Genomic DNA, 17,177 nt, shown 5'->3' with positions numbered 1-17,177 from the left:
AGCCTTGCTGAAAACTTTTTTCAAAGACGCACTGAAATAAAAAACTAACACATATGGAATGTTACCACATAAATAGCATGTGTTTAAGTTACCATACAGCATTAGAGCAAATAAATCTCTCTTACTTCAGTATTCACATATCTGAGGTGAAACGGCAGGTTTTCTTCCTTTATTTTACTTTAAATCTTCTTCACATAACTGTTGAACCCGAAAAATCTGTGTGTCACAGAAAACTTGAGAAATTGAGAATACTAAGTCAAAAAAAAAATCAACGGGAAAATTGCAGGAAGGAAAAAGACAAACATAGTTAAATCTCAAAATAGTCTGGTGTAAAATAAAGCATTATTATACCTGCAATGATGTCATCCATCTGCTCCAAAGCTGCTTCCAGCATATGACTAGCGTCAGAAGCCATCATCTGCGATGTCTTCAGACCTCTACGGTTTCCACTGAAAAGACAGATGAAACCATGCCTATTACAATAAACCAGACCCGATAGAAAATATATATCACTGTTACATTATAAATTAAGCCACACAAGTAAAAGTCCACACTAGTAAAAATACAGCCTACTAATATGAAAGCTAACAAAATTGTTCCTGTTCTTGATAGATGACCCAGGATTTCTGAGGCTTTCATTCATCGTTGATCCTTTTTTTTTTTTTTTTTATGAGATTTTACTAAAACAAGGAAATGCAGATGGAAACAAAACCAAACGATCTCAAATACTTGAAGCTTGAGATTCTCCTACCTGCACCCTTAACAATGGTTTCCTAGATTCAAAGTTCAGCACATTTCAACCTTCTGCACTGTGGGGAAAGAGAGGACTGACTAGGTTTCAATGAAGGAATGAACACACGGTGGAAAACACGCTTAACCTATAAGCAGAACTCTGTAGGAGCTCTGCTTTTTGATTGTTGCCATAAGAGTAAAGAAGGAACAGATACAAACTTGTTGCTGGCTCAACCCCAACAATAACTATATCACATATGGCTTTCACATCTGACCTCTATGTAATAGCATCCCAAGTTCAGCAATTCTGAAATAGTTTTACTTCTTCCTTCTATACCCCCTTTCAATCTTTCTACCACTTCTTTCATGACACTGAAAATACAGTTCCTCGTTTTCCAATAACCAAAATGCTCCAAGTATGAAATTTCTGTTTCATACTTCCAAGCATGAAAGTTACTGCTGCCTCTTTAAAAGAGGATTAAGGACATCCATGTTACCATCTGACATTAAGGATAACAAACAAAACTTTCCAAAATTAGTCTCTACTTGTGAGTTAGTGTTGTTAGACTCTTAGTCGAGTAGCAGTCACTATTGTCAAGAGATGACATTTCAAAGGGGAAAAGAATTTAGACTGTCCAGTTCACTGCCAGTGAGAAAACTCTCTCTGAAATAAGGCCCTTTTGCACATTAGTTCATCGCTGAAGTATGAAACCAGTGCCCACACAGTGACGCACAGGGATTATACTTGTGCTCTAACACACAACTCAAAATACTGACAAAGCCTTTAAAGGGTCATAGTATTTTGGTTTCTGTTCCATGAAAGGTACAATTCAGTCTTTTGACATTCAGTCTTCGGATATAGCAAGTTTTAAAATCTGTGATTCAAAACTGTTCAATTTTGGCAGCTGTCTAAGCACCACAAAAGACATCTATCTGCCAATGGCTAGAAATATCCTTCAAATGACGCAGGTTGAAGTGTAGAGGCAACAGTGATATGTTTGTGGGGCTGATTATTCCAATGCCACTGAAATTTCACTCTAGCTGTATTTATCATGCGATTACCTATGCTAAGAATTCAATTATTTTGAATTTAAATAAATATTACAATAATCTCTAATGGAAATTCACATAAGATGAAAATATTTTTGTAATGTGTTCATCCAGTGACAGTTCAGACACTGGCCACCATGGCCAATTGCATGACTGGTAGCTTCACTTCACCCACATTCACTCTCTCAGTTGGAGCCTGCCTAAAACACTAAAATGCAAAATTAGCAGCCAGAAGATAAAGTTAGCTTTAAAACAAAATTTAAAAACCCATTTTTTGTTTCAGACTGTCAGAAAAAAAAAAAAACGACCGCCTAAAGTACATTTAAGGCTGAGTCCAAATTACTGTATCATAAGAAATGTTCAATCTCAATAATAAGCCCAGTGCAATGGAAAATTTTTACTAACAAGTCAAAATTATTTGCTTCTCTTACAAACTAAGAGTCCCAAGACATAGGCTTTCCTCCGTGGTGCTGGTGAAATATACACAAAGAAAGCTAATTTATTCATAATCTCTGTGTTATCAGTAAGGTGCGTGTCCTATGTCCATTCTAGTCAAACTACACAACACCACTATCTAGAGAGACAGATGCTGGAATAAGAGTCAGAAATTACTATGTTCTAATTTGAGCTTTGCCATTTATAGCTTCTCGTAATGGTTAAGCCATTCTTTAACTTCAGATCAAATTCATCTGAAGAGCAATATAAGAATGCCTTACCAGAAAACAGAAGAAAAATCTTTAGTGTCACCCAATGCAAAGATTAATACAAATGAATGGTTGGGCTTGGTCTCTCCATTTTTTTAAAAACAATAATGTAAGTAGGAACAATGCTGAATGCAATTGAATTTCACCAAAATGCATCTGATCCAAGCATTTCATTTAATGGTATTGGAAAGAACACAAATTACGCTCAGAATAATCTGGGAAGTCATTAGGTCAGCTGATATAAACTTGAAATTTCAGAATGTTTACACATGTGAACTTTACAGACACTCCCTCTATTTCTGTTGCTTCAATTTGCTGGTTTTGGTAGATTTCCATCTTCTGTTATCTCACTAAATACTTGAGAGAGAGCTGACTCTCAATTGCAATGAGCCTCCTTCCTTGCAATACTTCCCCTAGTTCAAAGCAGTCATAACATTGGTAATAACAACCTCAGTGAAAGGAAATCCACCTACAGGAAGCAGCTGACGAAGAGGCACCTAGGCTACCTTGCTCCTTTGGCGGATGTGGCCACCAGCCACTCCCCCAGAAATCCATGGCCACCAGCTGTGTTGGTAAATGAGGACAGTAGAGTGGCTCAAAATTAGAAGGGAGAAAAAGAGTGAAAAATACTAAAAATAGCACAGAGTTTCTATTGCTAGATTGCACTGCACGCTCTTATTTGTGCTGTAAGCTACTGCTCTGTGTGCTTAAAGCAGCTAGAGCAATACACAGTTGCTATCAACAAGAAATGCAGGACTACCATTTCTTCTAAACATCAAATAGAGTATTTGACCATCTGTAGTGGAAAAGGTACAGAAAATGCTGATACATTACACTGCAAACTTGAAATTTTACTTACAGAAAAACCTTCAGTCAAAATCTTGGCACAAACCAGAAAGTTTTGCTGGAAAATATCACCAGAACAAAGTCTTCTACCTCCTCCCAACCTCCACACTCTGCCTGTTTTCTCACCTGCATCCACAATGAACTTGCTGCTTAACTGCATTAAGCGAGAGTAAAACCTGCTGATCAAACAACGATTTATTAATAAAAGCAATGTTCTTTGCTCCAGAGCGATAATGCAATATTACTTGCTCGACATCTTTTTCTAGACAGACCTGTTGCTTGTGCTTCAGGCAAGTTTTACTTTCCCAGACACTCCCTTCTTACAGCTTGACTGTTCTGAGTAATATTATGAAAATAGCTCATTAAACCTCCTATGCTTTCAGTTACCATTTCTGATCTACTTCTATAGAAATACCTGCAATTGTGGATGCTTTTTTATTTTTATTAAATAACGAGACACCTCTATCAGTCCCCAGGAGTGCCTCAAACAGGATCCATCTATTTGCTGGTATTTTAATGGACATTCCTTTATCCTTTTCATTCCTGAATGACATCAACAGATGAAGAACACTATGACTTATCTATCTATATAAAAATACACATATATTTCGAAAAATAAGTTTTTTCAGCTTTGGTAAGCACTGAACAAAAATTTTCTCCAACATTACAGTACAAGCTTTAATATTAGCCAATTCTAACCTTCAGGATTTATTAGACTAATTTATATCCCAGCAAAATACAAGAACCAATCTACTCACCTTTTCAGGTCCCTAAGAAGAAAAGAATTTACTTTATTGCCTGAGCAGTAACAATTGCTCACTATTAATAGCCAAAGTTTTACTGTTAAGCTTAAATCTAAATTATTATCATCCTTTCTAAGCCACACGCTCACACTAATTTAGAGCCCAGCCCACAGACAAAGATATTGCAACCCTGTTTGTTATAATTACCTAAGCAATAAGATCTTCCAGGAAGTGCAGACAGAGCAAACTCACCTGAATGCCCTAAATTTACTTTGCTCAGCTAGCTTTACCCTATAAATCCCAATCCGAGATTTGCATTTCAAATATAACGAAAAATCTCTGGCAGAACTATTGCGCTTAGAGCCAATATCCCTTGCAAATTCCTTAACCTACTTTCTGTATGTAAAACTATAGCTTACTGTGTCCAAAAGAACATAATATTAAACGGACATATTCACTACAAGCAAGATGTTCTTCAGAATTATGAAAAGCTTTAATTCAATTTGAATTAAATTAATTCAATTTTCATAGCTGCCTTGAACCAGCAAGTGTTCGGAGAGAAGAATGTGAACATTTAGGCAACTCCTAAATCAGACGTTTTTCCAAGGTTGCTCCTAATAATGAGGTTGCCAACTTTACCAGTTACGGAGAGGGGTGGGGTTTTTGACAAGAAAATTCTTGAAATCCAGATCTTGCCTTAATATTAGTGCTTTGGGTGGCCTACAAATTCCTCTTACATTTAGAAGACACAGCTAATAATTAACTACCACCACCCTTTTTTCTAGGATGAATAACTACATGTTTGTAAACTGTTTAAAGTTTCAAATTCGAGTATCACATTGCTTTGTACTTAACGGTATAACGAATTATCAAGTGGCTTGGGTAAGGTTCAGAAGTCCTCCATGCTTTTTTCAGCTGCAAGATGACTCCCAAGCTGAAATGAAGAAATGTGCACAATTTCCACCCTGGCCACTTCCCACCTTACTTCTGCCCCAGCCACATGCTCTGTTGTATCCACTCACGCCACAGGAACACAATTGCTCATTCATCTCTCCAGCCTGGCTCAGGAGTGCTCATGAGACCATCAAACACAGAAGTTATAAATGCATATTTGGATCCTTGCCTTTTAGAACCCGGCATGCCTCTCTAATTAAGTTAATCCTTAGTCCTAAATAACCATCCACAGCTGCTGGGAACAGAAGAATTTCTGATGATCACTAGAACGACTGCCTAAGGAACACTACTTATATGGCATCCTGCAGGACCATCCAGCCAGAAATCCTATTCATCTGATTATAGCTTAAATTTAATTTATTTGTTATTATAGACACTACTTGCTCTATTTTCTCTTCATATGGCTAACTGGAATAGGCAGAAGGGTAAACAGAACGCTGCTTTCATTGATTACCCTTTATGTAATAAATAAAAACAAGGCTATAGAGCATTTTTAAAGAATATCTAGAATGGGAATTAAAAAAATATTTATTTTCAGCTAGAAGGTGTAAAGGATTCACACTAAGGCGGCAGGGGAAGCTGTACAGAGAAATACAGATCAGCCAAAGCTGAACAAAGACCTGATACTGAACTGTTTCACGTAGATGGTAGAAGAACTGGTAAAGTCTGTAGCTAACATATTGCTGGGAGTCCTCATACGAAGGGACACTCTTAGACAAAGCACAGCACTAGTACTGTACCTCCATGATGAAAATCAGCTAACTAAGCTCACTAACTAAATAAGCTAAACTAACTTATGCAGGCAGCTGGGTATTGCCCTGGCACAGTAAAACCACCACATTGTGTGCTGCTGATAAAAGTTATAGTGACAAGCAGTAAGAACTATGCTGCTTTTAAACAAATTATACTAAATAATTTGATTTAAAATACAAAGGGAACTGAATGTAGTTAAATTTACTGTATTATGAAGTAGCGAAGTCAAAACCAAACATCTGTTTTCAAAAATAAATCCATTAAGTTTGCTAATAAGAGTCTGAATTTCAACTTCGGAGGAAGGGGGAGAGGAGGAAAGGAACAAAGAAAGCATCCTTCAAAATATGCTAAATGATCTGGCTGATACTTTATGATACTTTAAGAACACAAATCACCAGTAACTCCTCCACAGGACTCCTGATATTAAGTTACAGTTGCTATTGGTATCATAACCAAATTTCCTGACTCATGTTTGTACAAAGTCTCATCCTTACATATAAAAGCTGACACTGACAGAATAGCATGTGCAAAGTGAGGTTTCTTCAGCTCCTCTCTATAGCAGTTCTATCAGCTGTAGAGAGCCCTTCATTCCTTCAGTGTTGTTTTAAACATTACTCATAAAAGCTTAAAAAAGCGCTTCATAATTTAATTTTAAATTGTTACCAAATATTCTAAGTTTTCTCTCTGTTATACACAGTATAAAGGGAAATGTTGTAGCTTCTGACTTTGCAAAACTTAAACCAACCAAAATAGCATTCATTATTTATTATTGTATTAAGTGGTGAAAAAAACACCCTTATTGTTTTAGTTCAGTTGTCATCTAACTAGTTCCAATTTCTAGCTAGTTAAAATGTCAAAACACCACAATGCATAGATGCTTTGGATTTAAAGTTCAACTGACTAAAGCGTTACCTGGTAAAATACATGAAAGTTTCTGAACCAAAATGTGAATATTTCTTGTTTTAAAATAAATACAAAGATGAAAGGCATACAAAAGCCAGATTTGGTACTACAGTTTATATTTAGTTATAAAAATATTACAATTAAGAAGAGTTAAACCCTCAAAATTCTGGCATTCAAAATAAACTATGGGGTTTTTTTTTTCCCTTCTAATCTCAGGTATTCACTGGCCTCAAGGTCACAGCTTCAAATTTTCTTCCTTGAAGGTCAATATTTCAACTAGGTCTTCTAAGTTAACTCCAGATCCAATGCCTGGGAAACTGCATCCCTCCCTCCCAGCACCGCCTCCCCCCCGACCCCCCCCCCCCCCCCCCCCCCCCCAAATAATAATAATAAAAATAATAATAAAAGTAAATAATAATAAAAGTAAACACAGAATTCATGCACGAATGAACTCTTTGCCCTAGAGTAAAACAGAGGACAAGACTTTGGCAGAAATTGAGAGAGATGAGGCCCGGCCCTCTTCAACATCTTTGTCGGTGACGTGGACAGTGGCATGGAGTGCACCCTCAGCAAGTTCGCCGATGACACCAAGCTGTGTGGTGCCGTCGACACGCTGGAAGGGAGGGATGCCATCCAGAGGGACCTCGACAGGCTGGAGAGGTGGGCCCGTACCAACCTCATGAAGTTTAACCAGGCCAAGTGCAAGGTCCTACATCTGGGTCATGGCAATCCCAGGCACAAATACAGACTGGGCGGAGAATGGATCGTGACCAGCCCTGAGGAGAAGGACTTGGGAGTACTGGTGGACGAGAAGCTCAATATGAGCCAGCAATGTGCTCTTGCGGCCCAGAAGGCCAACCGCATCCTGGGCTGCATAAAGAGGAGCGTGGCCAGCAGGTCGAGGGAGGTGATTCTCCCCCTCTACTCTGCCCTCGTGAGACCTCACTTGGAGTATTGCGTCCAGTTCTGGAGTCCCCAACATAAGAAGGACATGGACCAGTTGGAGAGGGTCCAGAGGAGGGCCACGAAGATGATAAGAGGGCTGGAGCACCTTTCCTATGAGGACAGGCTGAAAGAGTTGGGGCTGTTCAGCCTGGAGAAGAGGAGGCTCCGGGGTGACCTTATAGCGGTCTTCCAGTACCTCAAGGGGGCCTACAAGAAAGATGGGGAGAGGCTGTTCAGGAGGGCCAGTTGTGATAGGACAAGGGGTAATGGTTTTAAAATAGAGGGAGGTAGATTCAGGTTGGATATTAGGAAAAAATTTTTTACCATGAGAGTTGTAGAGCACTGGAACAGGTTGCCCAGAGAGGTGGTGGATGCTCCATCCCTGGAGACGTTCAAGGCCCGGTTGGATGAGGCCCTGAGCAACCTGATCTAGTTGGAGATATCCCTGTTCCTTGCAGGGGGGTTGGACTAGATGACCTTTGAAGGTCCCTTCCAGCCCTATTCTATGATTCTATGATTCTATGAGGTGTATGTGATTAACAAAAGTATTCAAAGCTATGCTTTATAAAAATCCTGCTGGAAAAAAGATTCTTTAAAACTTGAGAATTAGGAATTCTTATGGTTCATAAATAGTTCTCAAGCTTTTTCAGATCTCTGAAACAAAGGCTTCTCAGCCTGGCCATGACAACCTACCACATCAGGCCAGTCCCTTATGGAAAATCCTAGTGTTCAATTTTTGTTTGCCTTCCTGCATTTCAGTAAGTTTTGTAAATGGAAATAATCCTTCTTGCCTATTAAGCTGTTATAGAACCAACTCAGCAGAACAAGCACTATTAATAGCCTGCTTTATTAGTCTCTTTCCAGTCCTATTCCCCTTTCTCCCCTACGACATCCCTGTTTAACTGAAGAGTCGTCCTGCAAGTCTCTCCGTAAAGTAAACCTAATTCATACTATTCAACATACTTGCTGCTTCTCTACATACTTTTTCTTGTTTTATTGTACTGTTGTTGAGATGAGACAATTAAGGCTACATGTAGCATTCAAGCTGCCGGGTATTTCTGACCTTTATAAAAATGCCACAAAAGAAATACATAATGACATGGGTGAATATGTGAATGTTTTCACACAGAGTAAAAGCAATGAACCTTTACAGACATAACTTACTTTGGAGGATTAGAAGAGTGGAGAGCACTAAGCATTCCTTAAAACGGACAGATACTAAGTAGGTAAGGTTTGGTAGAGGAATTGGCATCACTGGACACTGAGATACCAGAGATTTGTTTTTCTGCAACAGAACCTCAGAACAAAGAGCAAGCTTAACAAGCTAGAAAACTGATTTCCTGCAATCTAAAGAGACATATTTTCATCCACAAGATGAAAGCTTAGTGATGATGATGATGAACCTTTATACCCAGATTATAAAGCTCTGTCCTGAATTTGCCTCAACTTCATTAATGTGATATGAATACTACTGTGAGGTCTAAACTCGGCTTTAGGCATAAGGCTTAAAAATGAACACTAAAAAGACAGCGGTTTTGACTTTGTAAAATATAATTTCATAATAGTATTTTTCTCTCTTTTAAACATTTTGTGCAGGAATTTATAAATAACTGGAAACATCGCTAGGCTGGTTTAACACGACCCACCCTGCATCTGTGAACAGAAAACATGCTGAATTCACACTAACAGGAACTGACAGTATCAAGTTCTTTATAAATTTAAGCTTCAGTAGCTATTTTGAGGAAAGTGTCTGTGGGAAACAAAGGAAGGAAAAATACACTTCTGTTAGAAACAGCAAATTCAACATACGTGAATCTGCTTAGATTAAAAGCATTAAACTAGAAACAACAAATGGATCACTATGAAAAGCACCATGACCCACATTACTCATCACATCAATGAAAATATAAATTTTAACAGCTGTGTCAGTTTAATTGTTATGCTTATAAACAAAACATTCTTATATCAATTGCTTCCCGAAGATTAGTGAAAGTATCTTCGGAAAAAGCTGTCTTCAAGTTTTTCTCCTTCTCTGTCTAAAGAATTGGTAAAAACAAGAGGCAAAAACTCTCCATGGCAAGTTAAACTTTGATCTCAAATGATGCATTTTGTTGGTTTTGCTCCTCCATTATTCAGAGTGTGGGACATCTTACTCCTTGCAGATCTTGCCATCAAGCAGGGAAGTAGCTGTATCAAACATTGTGCCCAGCTGATTTCTAAATCAGAGAATGGAACGATGTATTCTCCTATCGTATTTGCTTTCCATACTTAATGGATTAACACAATTTTCTAATTATGAGAAAAAACATGATACGGAGAGGCAATGTTGCAAGGCAGACAATAGTAACTTGACATCCAAAAGCAACATTTAATATTTTTAAGATTCACATAGGTTTTTAAAAAATTGTAGTATCTCCCAGCTGAAGAAACATTATTACAGGTGGCAAGAAAAAAGTGACAAGCTTTGTTAATGTTTTTCCAGAGGATCCTAGAAGAAAAATGAATACCAAGATGACTAGAGACAGATTAAGCACTGACTGAAACCAGAAGTTGACTTTAGAGGGAACACTAAGCAGTCCATAATGAACATGGGACTAGATATATAGGTCTCCTCAAGGACTTGTTATTCTATGGAGGAGCTGTATTTGCTCAGAGAAAAACATCTTTACCTAGCAAAGGATCTTAACAGAATCACCACACTGAAAACCCACTCGAGTGCTCAGCTTTCCTATCTCACATTCATCTGTGTGCGCTGTTACTGCTTCCACTCTATCCCCACAACTGAAATAAGTTAAGTTTCAAGGAATTGTATATTCAGTTTTGAGTATTTGGTACAAACTTTTTATAGGCTTACAAAAGAGTTCTAAAGCACCCAGCATGCTGCTTCCATAAAGTTGATACATCCGATGGCACAGGATGCAAGAGAGATCCTTAAAGTCTACTGTTACATATAGCACTTTTTATTATCAACCGTGCTAGGCATTCTCAAGTTCTTACACAAAGGCCATCCTGTCGTGTCTGCCAAGCATTTCAAGGCATTTATTCTCAGTTCCATACAAAATGAACAAGTTTCAGTGTCAAATCATGTTATCAAGCGTAAGCCAAATCAATTTCAATTTCTCCTCATAAAACACACGATATGTAGGACTAAGAGGGAGATAAGAACATGTACAGCCACAGTTCCATGCGTCAGAATGCCAATTTGAAGTTGCAAAACTTTAAAAATATACGTCGTTTACAGAAAGAGAATAATTGCTCAGTAAAACTGGTTCCAGGTATGAGCCTCCAAAGGTACCATATTCCAGTTCAGTCATTTTGGCTTACAGATTTGCTATGACACTTACTTCAGAAAGATTTTGGAAGTTTTGCAAATCAAAAAATGCCATTCTCAACACAAACTGAATGCAAGAGCTTGACCTAGAAACAGACCCATTGACAAACTCTGTATTCTTTTGATTTTTAAATACGTATTTACATCTGAAGTTCAGGATGCTGTCAGCATAATCCATCAATGGGATTTGTATAAAGGATCACTTTTGCTCTGTTTTAATAGTGAATTCCCATTACTTTTAAGGCATGAAAAAAACAGAAGTTAAACCATTCTAATGAACATACATAGGATTTCTCTAGATTCACTTCCAGGTAAGTATTTTAATTAACTACTTGAACATAAATAATGACCCAAAAGTATTTGCCAAAAAATAAAACTGTAGCCTAAAATTTGTGCTAATACATGTTACTTCCAGTTCAAATAAAAACTTTTTATATGACTGAAATAAATAGAAAAATCGCAGTTTTTACTGCAAACAGAGTATAACAGCACCTGAAGCAATATATTGTTATAAAGTTAGTCAAATTTTACTGGTTCTGAAATAAATGGATTAGACACCTTTGTGCTGACATGGAAGACAAATGAAACACAATTCTTGCATTACTTTAAGGGGTCTGAGTGTCATTATAGTGAGGGCAGGAGTCCTAACGCGCACTGTCATAGTCCCAATGGCAATGACACCTGAGGGATACCGAGTGTCAGGCTTTCACATATCCTGTCCTGCTTCAGAGTATTTCAGGTTAAGACTCAGAGCAGCTTTTTAGAACTGTTTGAAAGGCTTACTACTCATATTTGGTCTGACTGTGAATAAATCTATGGAGTATCCTGAGATAATAACTTAGTAATGTATTTTACTGTTTGATAACAAGGCCTTTATCAGATCTGTTTATTAAAAAAATCGAAAACTGAAATTATTTCAGACTAATGACTTGCAAAGTCCTTTAGTCTCTAACAGCTATCAGCTGATTTATCTTTATGAAAAATATCTCAGAAGTTTCTTAAATCTGGGGCCAAGTGACAGTGCATAAAAAATCAAAATAAAAAAAAAAGTGAAAAAAAGACTGACCTATTCAAATGACCATCCACTGGATGAAATTAAGATTTTCTTCTACTTCAGGAGAGAAAAGGAAATCAGAGTTCACTGTCAGTTTCTTCAGTTTATTTCATTTTCCAGAAAATGGCTCAAAGTCTGCTCCCATACTGGTGATCATGACATCTTTATACTTTCATACTAAATTTGTAAGTAAAATTCGAGTTGCTATTATATATGAGAGACCTAGTCCCCTGTGTTTCGGTGGTCTTCAAAAACTCCAAGTAGAAATATTCAAGACAGTTTTATTAACTCTGAAAAAACATATATCCAGTCTTTTCCTACTTGAAAAAAAAATACAGTCATGTTAACAAACACTGAATGCTGCTCTGTCATGAGGAAATTGTTTCTTCTCTATTAGTCCTTATTGATACGGGATAGTTCTGCTCCATGACAGAAACAGTGCTGTTTACTGTGTTAGTTAAGAAGAGCAAACAAAATACATTCACTGTAAAATGATATTTACAGGCGAACTGCCTGGCAAAGCTAGGCAAGCTGTCTAGCACAGCAGTTTTATCAACCACAACTAATTTGGAACCTCTACTTCTAAGTATCCAAATTCGAGTTTCCAAAGGAAGCAAGCAGCTGCTAGTCCTGTTCTTCTCAATTAGTCCCTGGATAACCAGAAGCATTGATTAAATAACAAAACTGCAAATGACTGGTGAATCCAAACTAAATTCATTCTAGAGCATGAATGAATCATTGATTCTGAATACAAACTTCTCTTCCCATATTAAAAAAAAAAAAAATGCAGTCTTCTACAGTCCGTCCTTTTGCAAGTAGTTTATGTGAAATGAGAACCAGTTGGGATTCACAATCTACAAACAAAACTGAAGATGCTAACAAATTTCCTAATTAAAATGGAGAATACAATCAAAGCAAAACAGACTTAGACACAATTCTTGCAACAGTTTTCTAATCCTTAGCCTACTCTACAAGTATTATGAAATGCAGCATGCACTGGACAAAGTATAGGTGAGTAACTACTCAGAACTGTTAAGTATTCTTCACAACACTACAGTATGTTCTGCAAAGCAAGCTGGAACAGATCCTTTTCTTGCACAAAAGCTCGTTATAACAACTCTGCTTTCTTCTAGTAACAAAAGGTTCTAATATGATTTTCCTTTAGTACATCAAAAGTTTGCCAGATCAGACCATAAATTGCGCTTTTCAGTTCCAGGTAAAATTATGACTTCAGATACATTCAGCTTCCTACATTGAAGAACATTTTAATTCAAGATACATTTAACTAATCATTTATAATATTAACGACTGAGATTTTCAGGTTTAATATAAACTGTACTAACACTAAAATACTTTGTATATATATTTTTCATTACAGAAGACTACTTTCAAGAAAAGAAAACTATTCACTCAATTTGTTTTGATTTTTTCAGATGCAATTAAGACATTCTTTAAGAGAATTACATTTCCTACTTTCATTGATATTTTACAACCAGTCTGTGTTTCTGGTCCATATAAGTACCTCTGAATGTTAAGATTTGTTCTTCCCTTCTTGAAACAATTATTAAAGTATGTATTACAAATGAGCTTACAAAAAACGCTTTACTTATATATGTATATATGCTTACATAGCACTTGCATAAATGTATCAAGTTCAGCTAGAGGAGCTTTTATTATTTGGTTGAGGAGTGTAGTTTTTTGTTTGGCTTGGATTTTTTTTTGGTTTAGTAGTAAGTACATTAAATGCACAATTAACAAGGGTAGCTGGGATCTGTGTCTGAGTACCTGGGTTGAAGTTATTACCACATTTCCTACAGTTGCACTGTTTCTGAAGTCGTTAAAGCATGTCTTGAACACATCTCAAATTCCAGTGACTTGTTTTGCCATTTTTTTTCCTGGTCTGCTGGGTGACCATAAATCTGCCAGAGAAACTGTTTAGGGAATGATGGTAAGGCCACTGGAAGAAGACCCACACTTACATGATTTTTCCCTTGTACCCTCACTGCAAAGTATATAGCAAGGTTACAATCATAAATAAACCAAAGCACAACTTCATACCTTAGGTTGGCCATAAAAACTTGAAAAAAGAAGTTTTCCACATGAAAGAAAGGAATGGAATTAATACTGAACTTCAGGTAATAGCCTATGTCAACTCCATTGTGAAGACTTGCACTTAAACCTAATGAGAACAGTTTTATGAAGAACACGGGAGTATTATCACAGAATAATTGAGTCACAGAATAGTTGGGGTTGGAAGGCACTTTTTCAGATCACCTACTTCAATTCCTAAGAGCTTATTTTTATTATAGGTTAACGTTGGCTGGAATGTCACCAAGGCACTCAATACATAGGACAAAGATGATTTAACAGAAATTTCATTGTGAACTACAGAATGATACAACATTTTAAGTAAAACACAGAGAAGTCTTATGCAAGAAGATCTTAATACATCCCCTGTCTAATACTGCACACAGCAAATATCATCCATCGGAAATGGAAAAACTTTGCTTGCCAGGATGGTTTGTGCTGGTTTCTCATCTATTTAAGATATTGGATTTACCTCCTCAAGATTTTTGCTAGAGAAATTTTTTCCTCTGGAGTGAAACATCAAAATACTTCAATTTAGGAACTGACTGGATTACATGCACTAGTTCATCATCACAGAAACACATTCATAAATCTTACTGCAATGTCATTAGAATAAGATGTTCCGATTATGTGTTATTAAAGCAGATCCTACCAGCTGCACTGTATTGTAGTGGAATAAAAATATCATTCACTGTATTCAAGGGACACTTGGTAAATATTTTCCCCTGTCAAACTAAGACTTCTAAAATAAACTTTGGGTCGAAAATAGTGAAAATTGGAAACAAAAATACTTCTTTGTATGAGCAGTACAGACAGAAACCAGAAGGCAATCCCAGCTAAGTCCCCTCCGAATGTGGAGACCAACCAGACTTGTTTTCAGAAAAGGATAAAGTAAAACAGCAGTTCCCACACTGTCAGTGCTTGAAATTCAGATTAGAATTCAGCAGTTTAGATTTATGTTTAGTAATTACTTTAACTGGCGTACAATCTGTTGATCTTAAAGAGCATTAAGACATAGCCAACAAGTGAATCATTCTCTATGAATATTCTTATACTTCACATCGTTACACTAACGAAAACAAGACTCACAGTCAGCATTTGATAAGCAACACTTGTAACAGAGCCAGGCTTTCGGACCTGTCTTTCTCTTCCATCCAGCATGTCTTGACTTTGAGCCTTCAGTCTTATTTCACTCCTCCAGCCTAATTCAAGATTTTGCTGAAAGAGAATCAGGCCTGTTGATCTGTTTTCTCAAAAGTCACATCTGCTTCAGGAAATCATCATCAACTTAGCATCATGTCCTTGGGTGACAGGCAAAAGACCTCTCATACAATCAGCAGTTCATGTTCTGTCGTTGCAACTTTCCATAAGCCAAATCCATCATTTACCACTCCAGGCATGTAGTCTGTCACATACAATCTGGTCACCATTAGATTTCTTATCTTTTTCTCTCTTAAATCACAAAGTGCTCTATTTTCCCTGTATTCAATTCTGTACTTTTATGTTCAGTTACTTCAGGTTTTACCTGGATAATTCAGCTATACAGATGAACATACATTTTTATGTGGATATAAAATAAATATAAGAATATATTTTATATATCACATACACAGAGTCGAGAAAAACATTAATGGCTCCCCATTTAGTTTGCTGATCATCTGGCAAAGAAATAATTTTCTCCTGTCTGCTCTGATTTTGATGGGTTATTCTTTGGACAAAACTCACGATGATAATTTCGATGAGCATCCTCATTATCTCTTATTCAGTTTGAAACATCAGTACTAAAAGCTTTATGAAAATATGCATATATACACTGAGCATCTGTGCTCCTTCCATTTTTCTGTATAAATATCAAGGAGTGTGTGAAATCTTGTCAGTACAGGATATAGTGACTTCACTTTATTGGTGGAAGGAAAAAATAAAAAACTTAAGAAATTAATCAAGGCAAAAAAATAACAGAAAAACACCTAGAATGTCAAGGATAATTTTCACAGTTTTATCTGTTACTATTTGAACTTTTGTTGCGATTCCTTTTATAAATCAAAACACTCTCTATGAATTTCATTTAGGATACCATACTACTTTACAACTGTAATGGCAAGAAACTGATCTAGGTTCAGTGCACTTAGGGACCTATTTAGTAAATAATTAAACTGACTCATGCTCCCAGCAAGAAAGCTAAGAAAAATTACAGAGTGGGAGAACACAGGGGCCTTGGAAATTGATTCTTTGCCATAGTTAAGAAATCGCATTCTCTCCAAGAGTATGCTGAAACATGCATCCTACATAACTGAGATCATATTATTTATCTGATGAACTCAGGAAGCAGAATAAGGAAGGTGCGTGCTAGTACTGTCTTACGCATGTGAAGATACCAAATTTTCCTCTTTAATCAGTAAGAAAATATACAGCTCTTTCTGCTCAGCAGCTTGGGGTTACAGGTCTTCCAGAAATACTAGTAAGCTACACAATATTCATAACAATCTTGCTTTACAGGTTATCAAATTAGAGTTTAAAATCCAGGTCATGCTCACAGTCCTTTAAACCACTGCATTGTAACTTGGCAGATGCACAGTACAAACATAAAACCCAGAAACTGACCTAGACTGGCAACAGTGCCACTAGGATTTACGTTTTATGTTTCTTTCAGAAAGGAATTATCTTTGTCATTTAACTTCTTTGTTCTCTGCATCAATGAAGTGTCAAATAAGAGCAAAGTGCTATTGGGAAATGGTTTTATAGCAAATAAACACATGAAGATGCAGGGAAACAAAAGTAAGTAACAAGAGACAAAATAAAAACATTGTGCTAAAACATACAGGCCAAGGTATCTAGCTACAAAAAAAAAAAAAAATTACCTTTATTTTGTTGCTTAATGTGCATCTATTTAAAAGTAGAAGAACTACAAAATACTGTAAAGCGGTGGCAGGAAGAACTTCCAGCTCTCTCAGTTTATCAATGACATATTATCAACTCAGAGCTGATGCTTAGACAAAGTTAAAGAACAGATTGTCCAAAGGCGGGAGTCTCAGTTTCTTCAGCTCTTCAAAGTAACAGGTGAGTTGATAGCACAG

The 17,177-nt window shown here is 36.8% G+C and overlaps 1 protein-coding gene across 2 annotated transcripts in view; it reads right to left on the bottom strand.

The window, feature by feature from the left end:
- Nucleotides 1–418, bottom strand: part of PPFIBP2 (PPFIB scaffold protein 2) — an 85,553-nt gene extending 85,135 nt beyond the window's left edge. Inside the window, exon 1 of one of the 2 annotated variants that reach the window (XM_086612844.1) lies at nt 352–418. In XM_086612844.1, the coding sequence (XP_086468970.1) occupies nt 352–418 (67 nt within the window). The remainder of the gene's footprint in view (nt 1–351) is intronic. The other variant, XM_086612845.1, reaches the window with a different exon arrangement.
- Between the last annotated feature and the right edge of the window lie 16,759 nt (nt 419–17,177).

Source organism: Tauraco erythrolophus, chromosome 6 (genome assembly GCF_009769465.1).
Source record: "Tauraco erythrolophus isolate bTauEry1 chromosome 6, bTauEry1.pri, whole genome shotgun sequence".
Lineage (NCBI taxonomy): Eukaryota > Metazoa > Chordata > Aves > Musophagiformes > Musophagidae > Tauraco > Tauraco erythrolophus.
The sequence above is the reverse complement of the archived record's forward strand: the minus strand, read 5'-3'. Positions and strand labels throughout refer to the sequence as shown.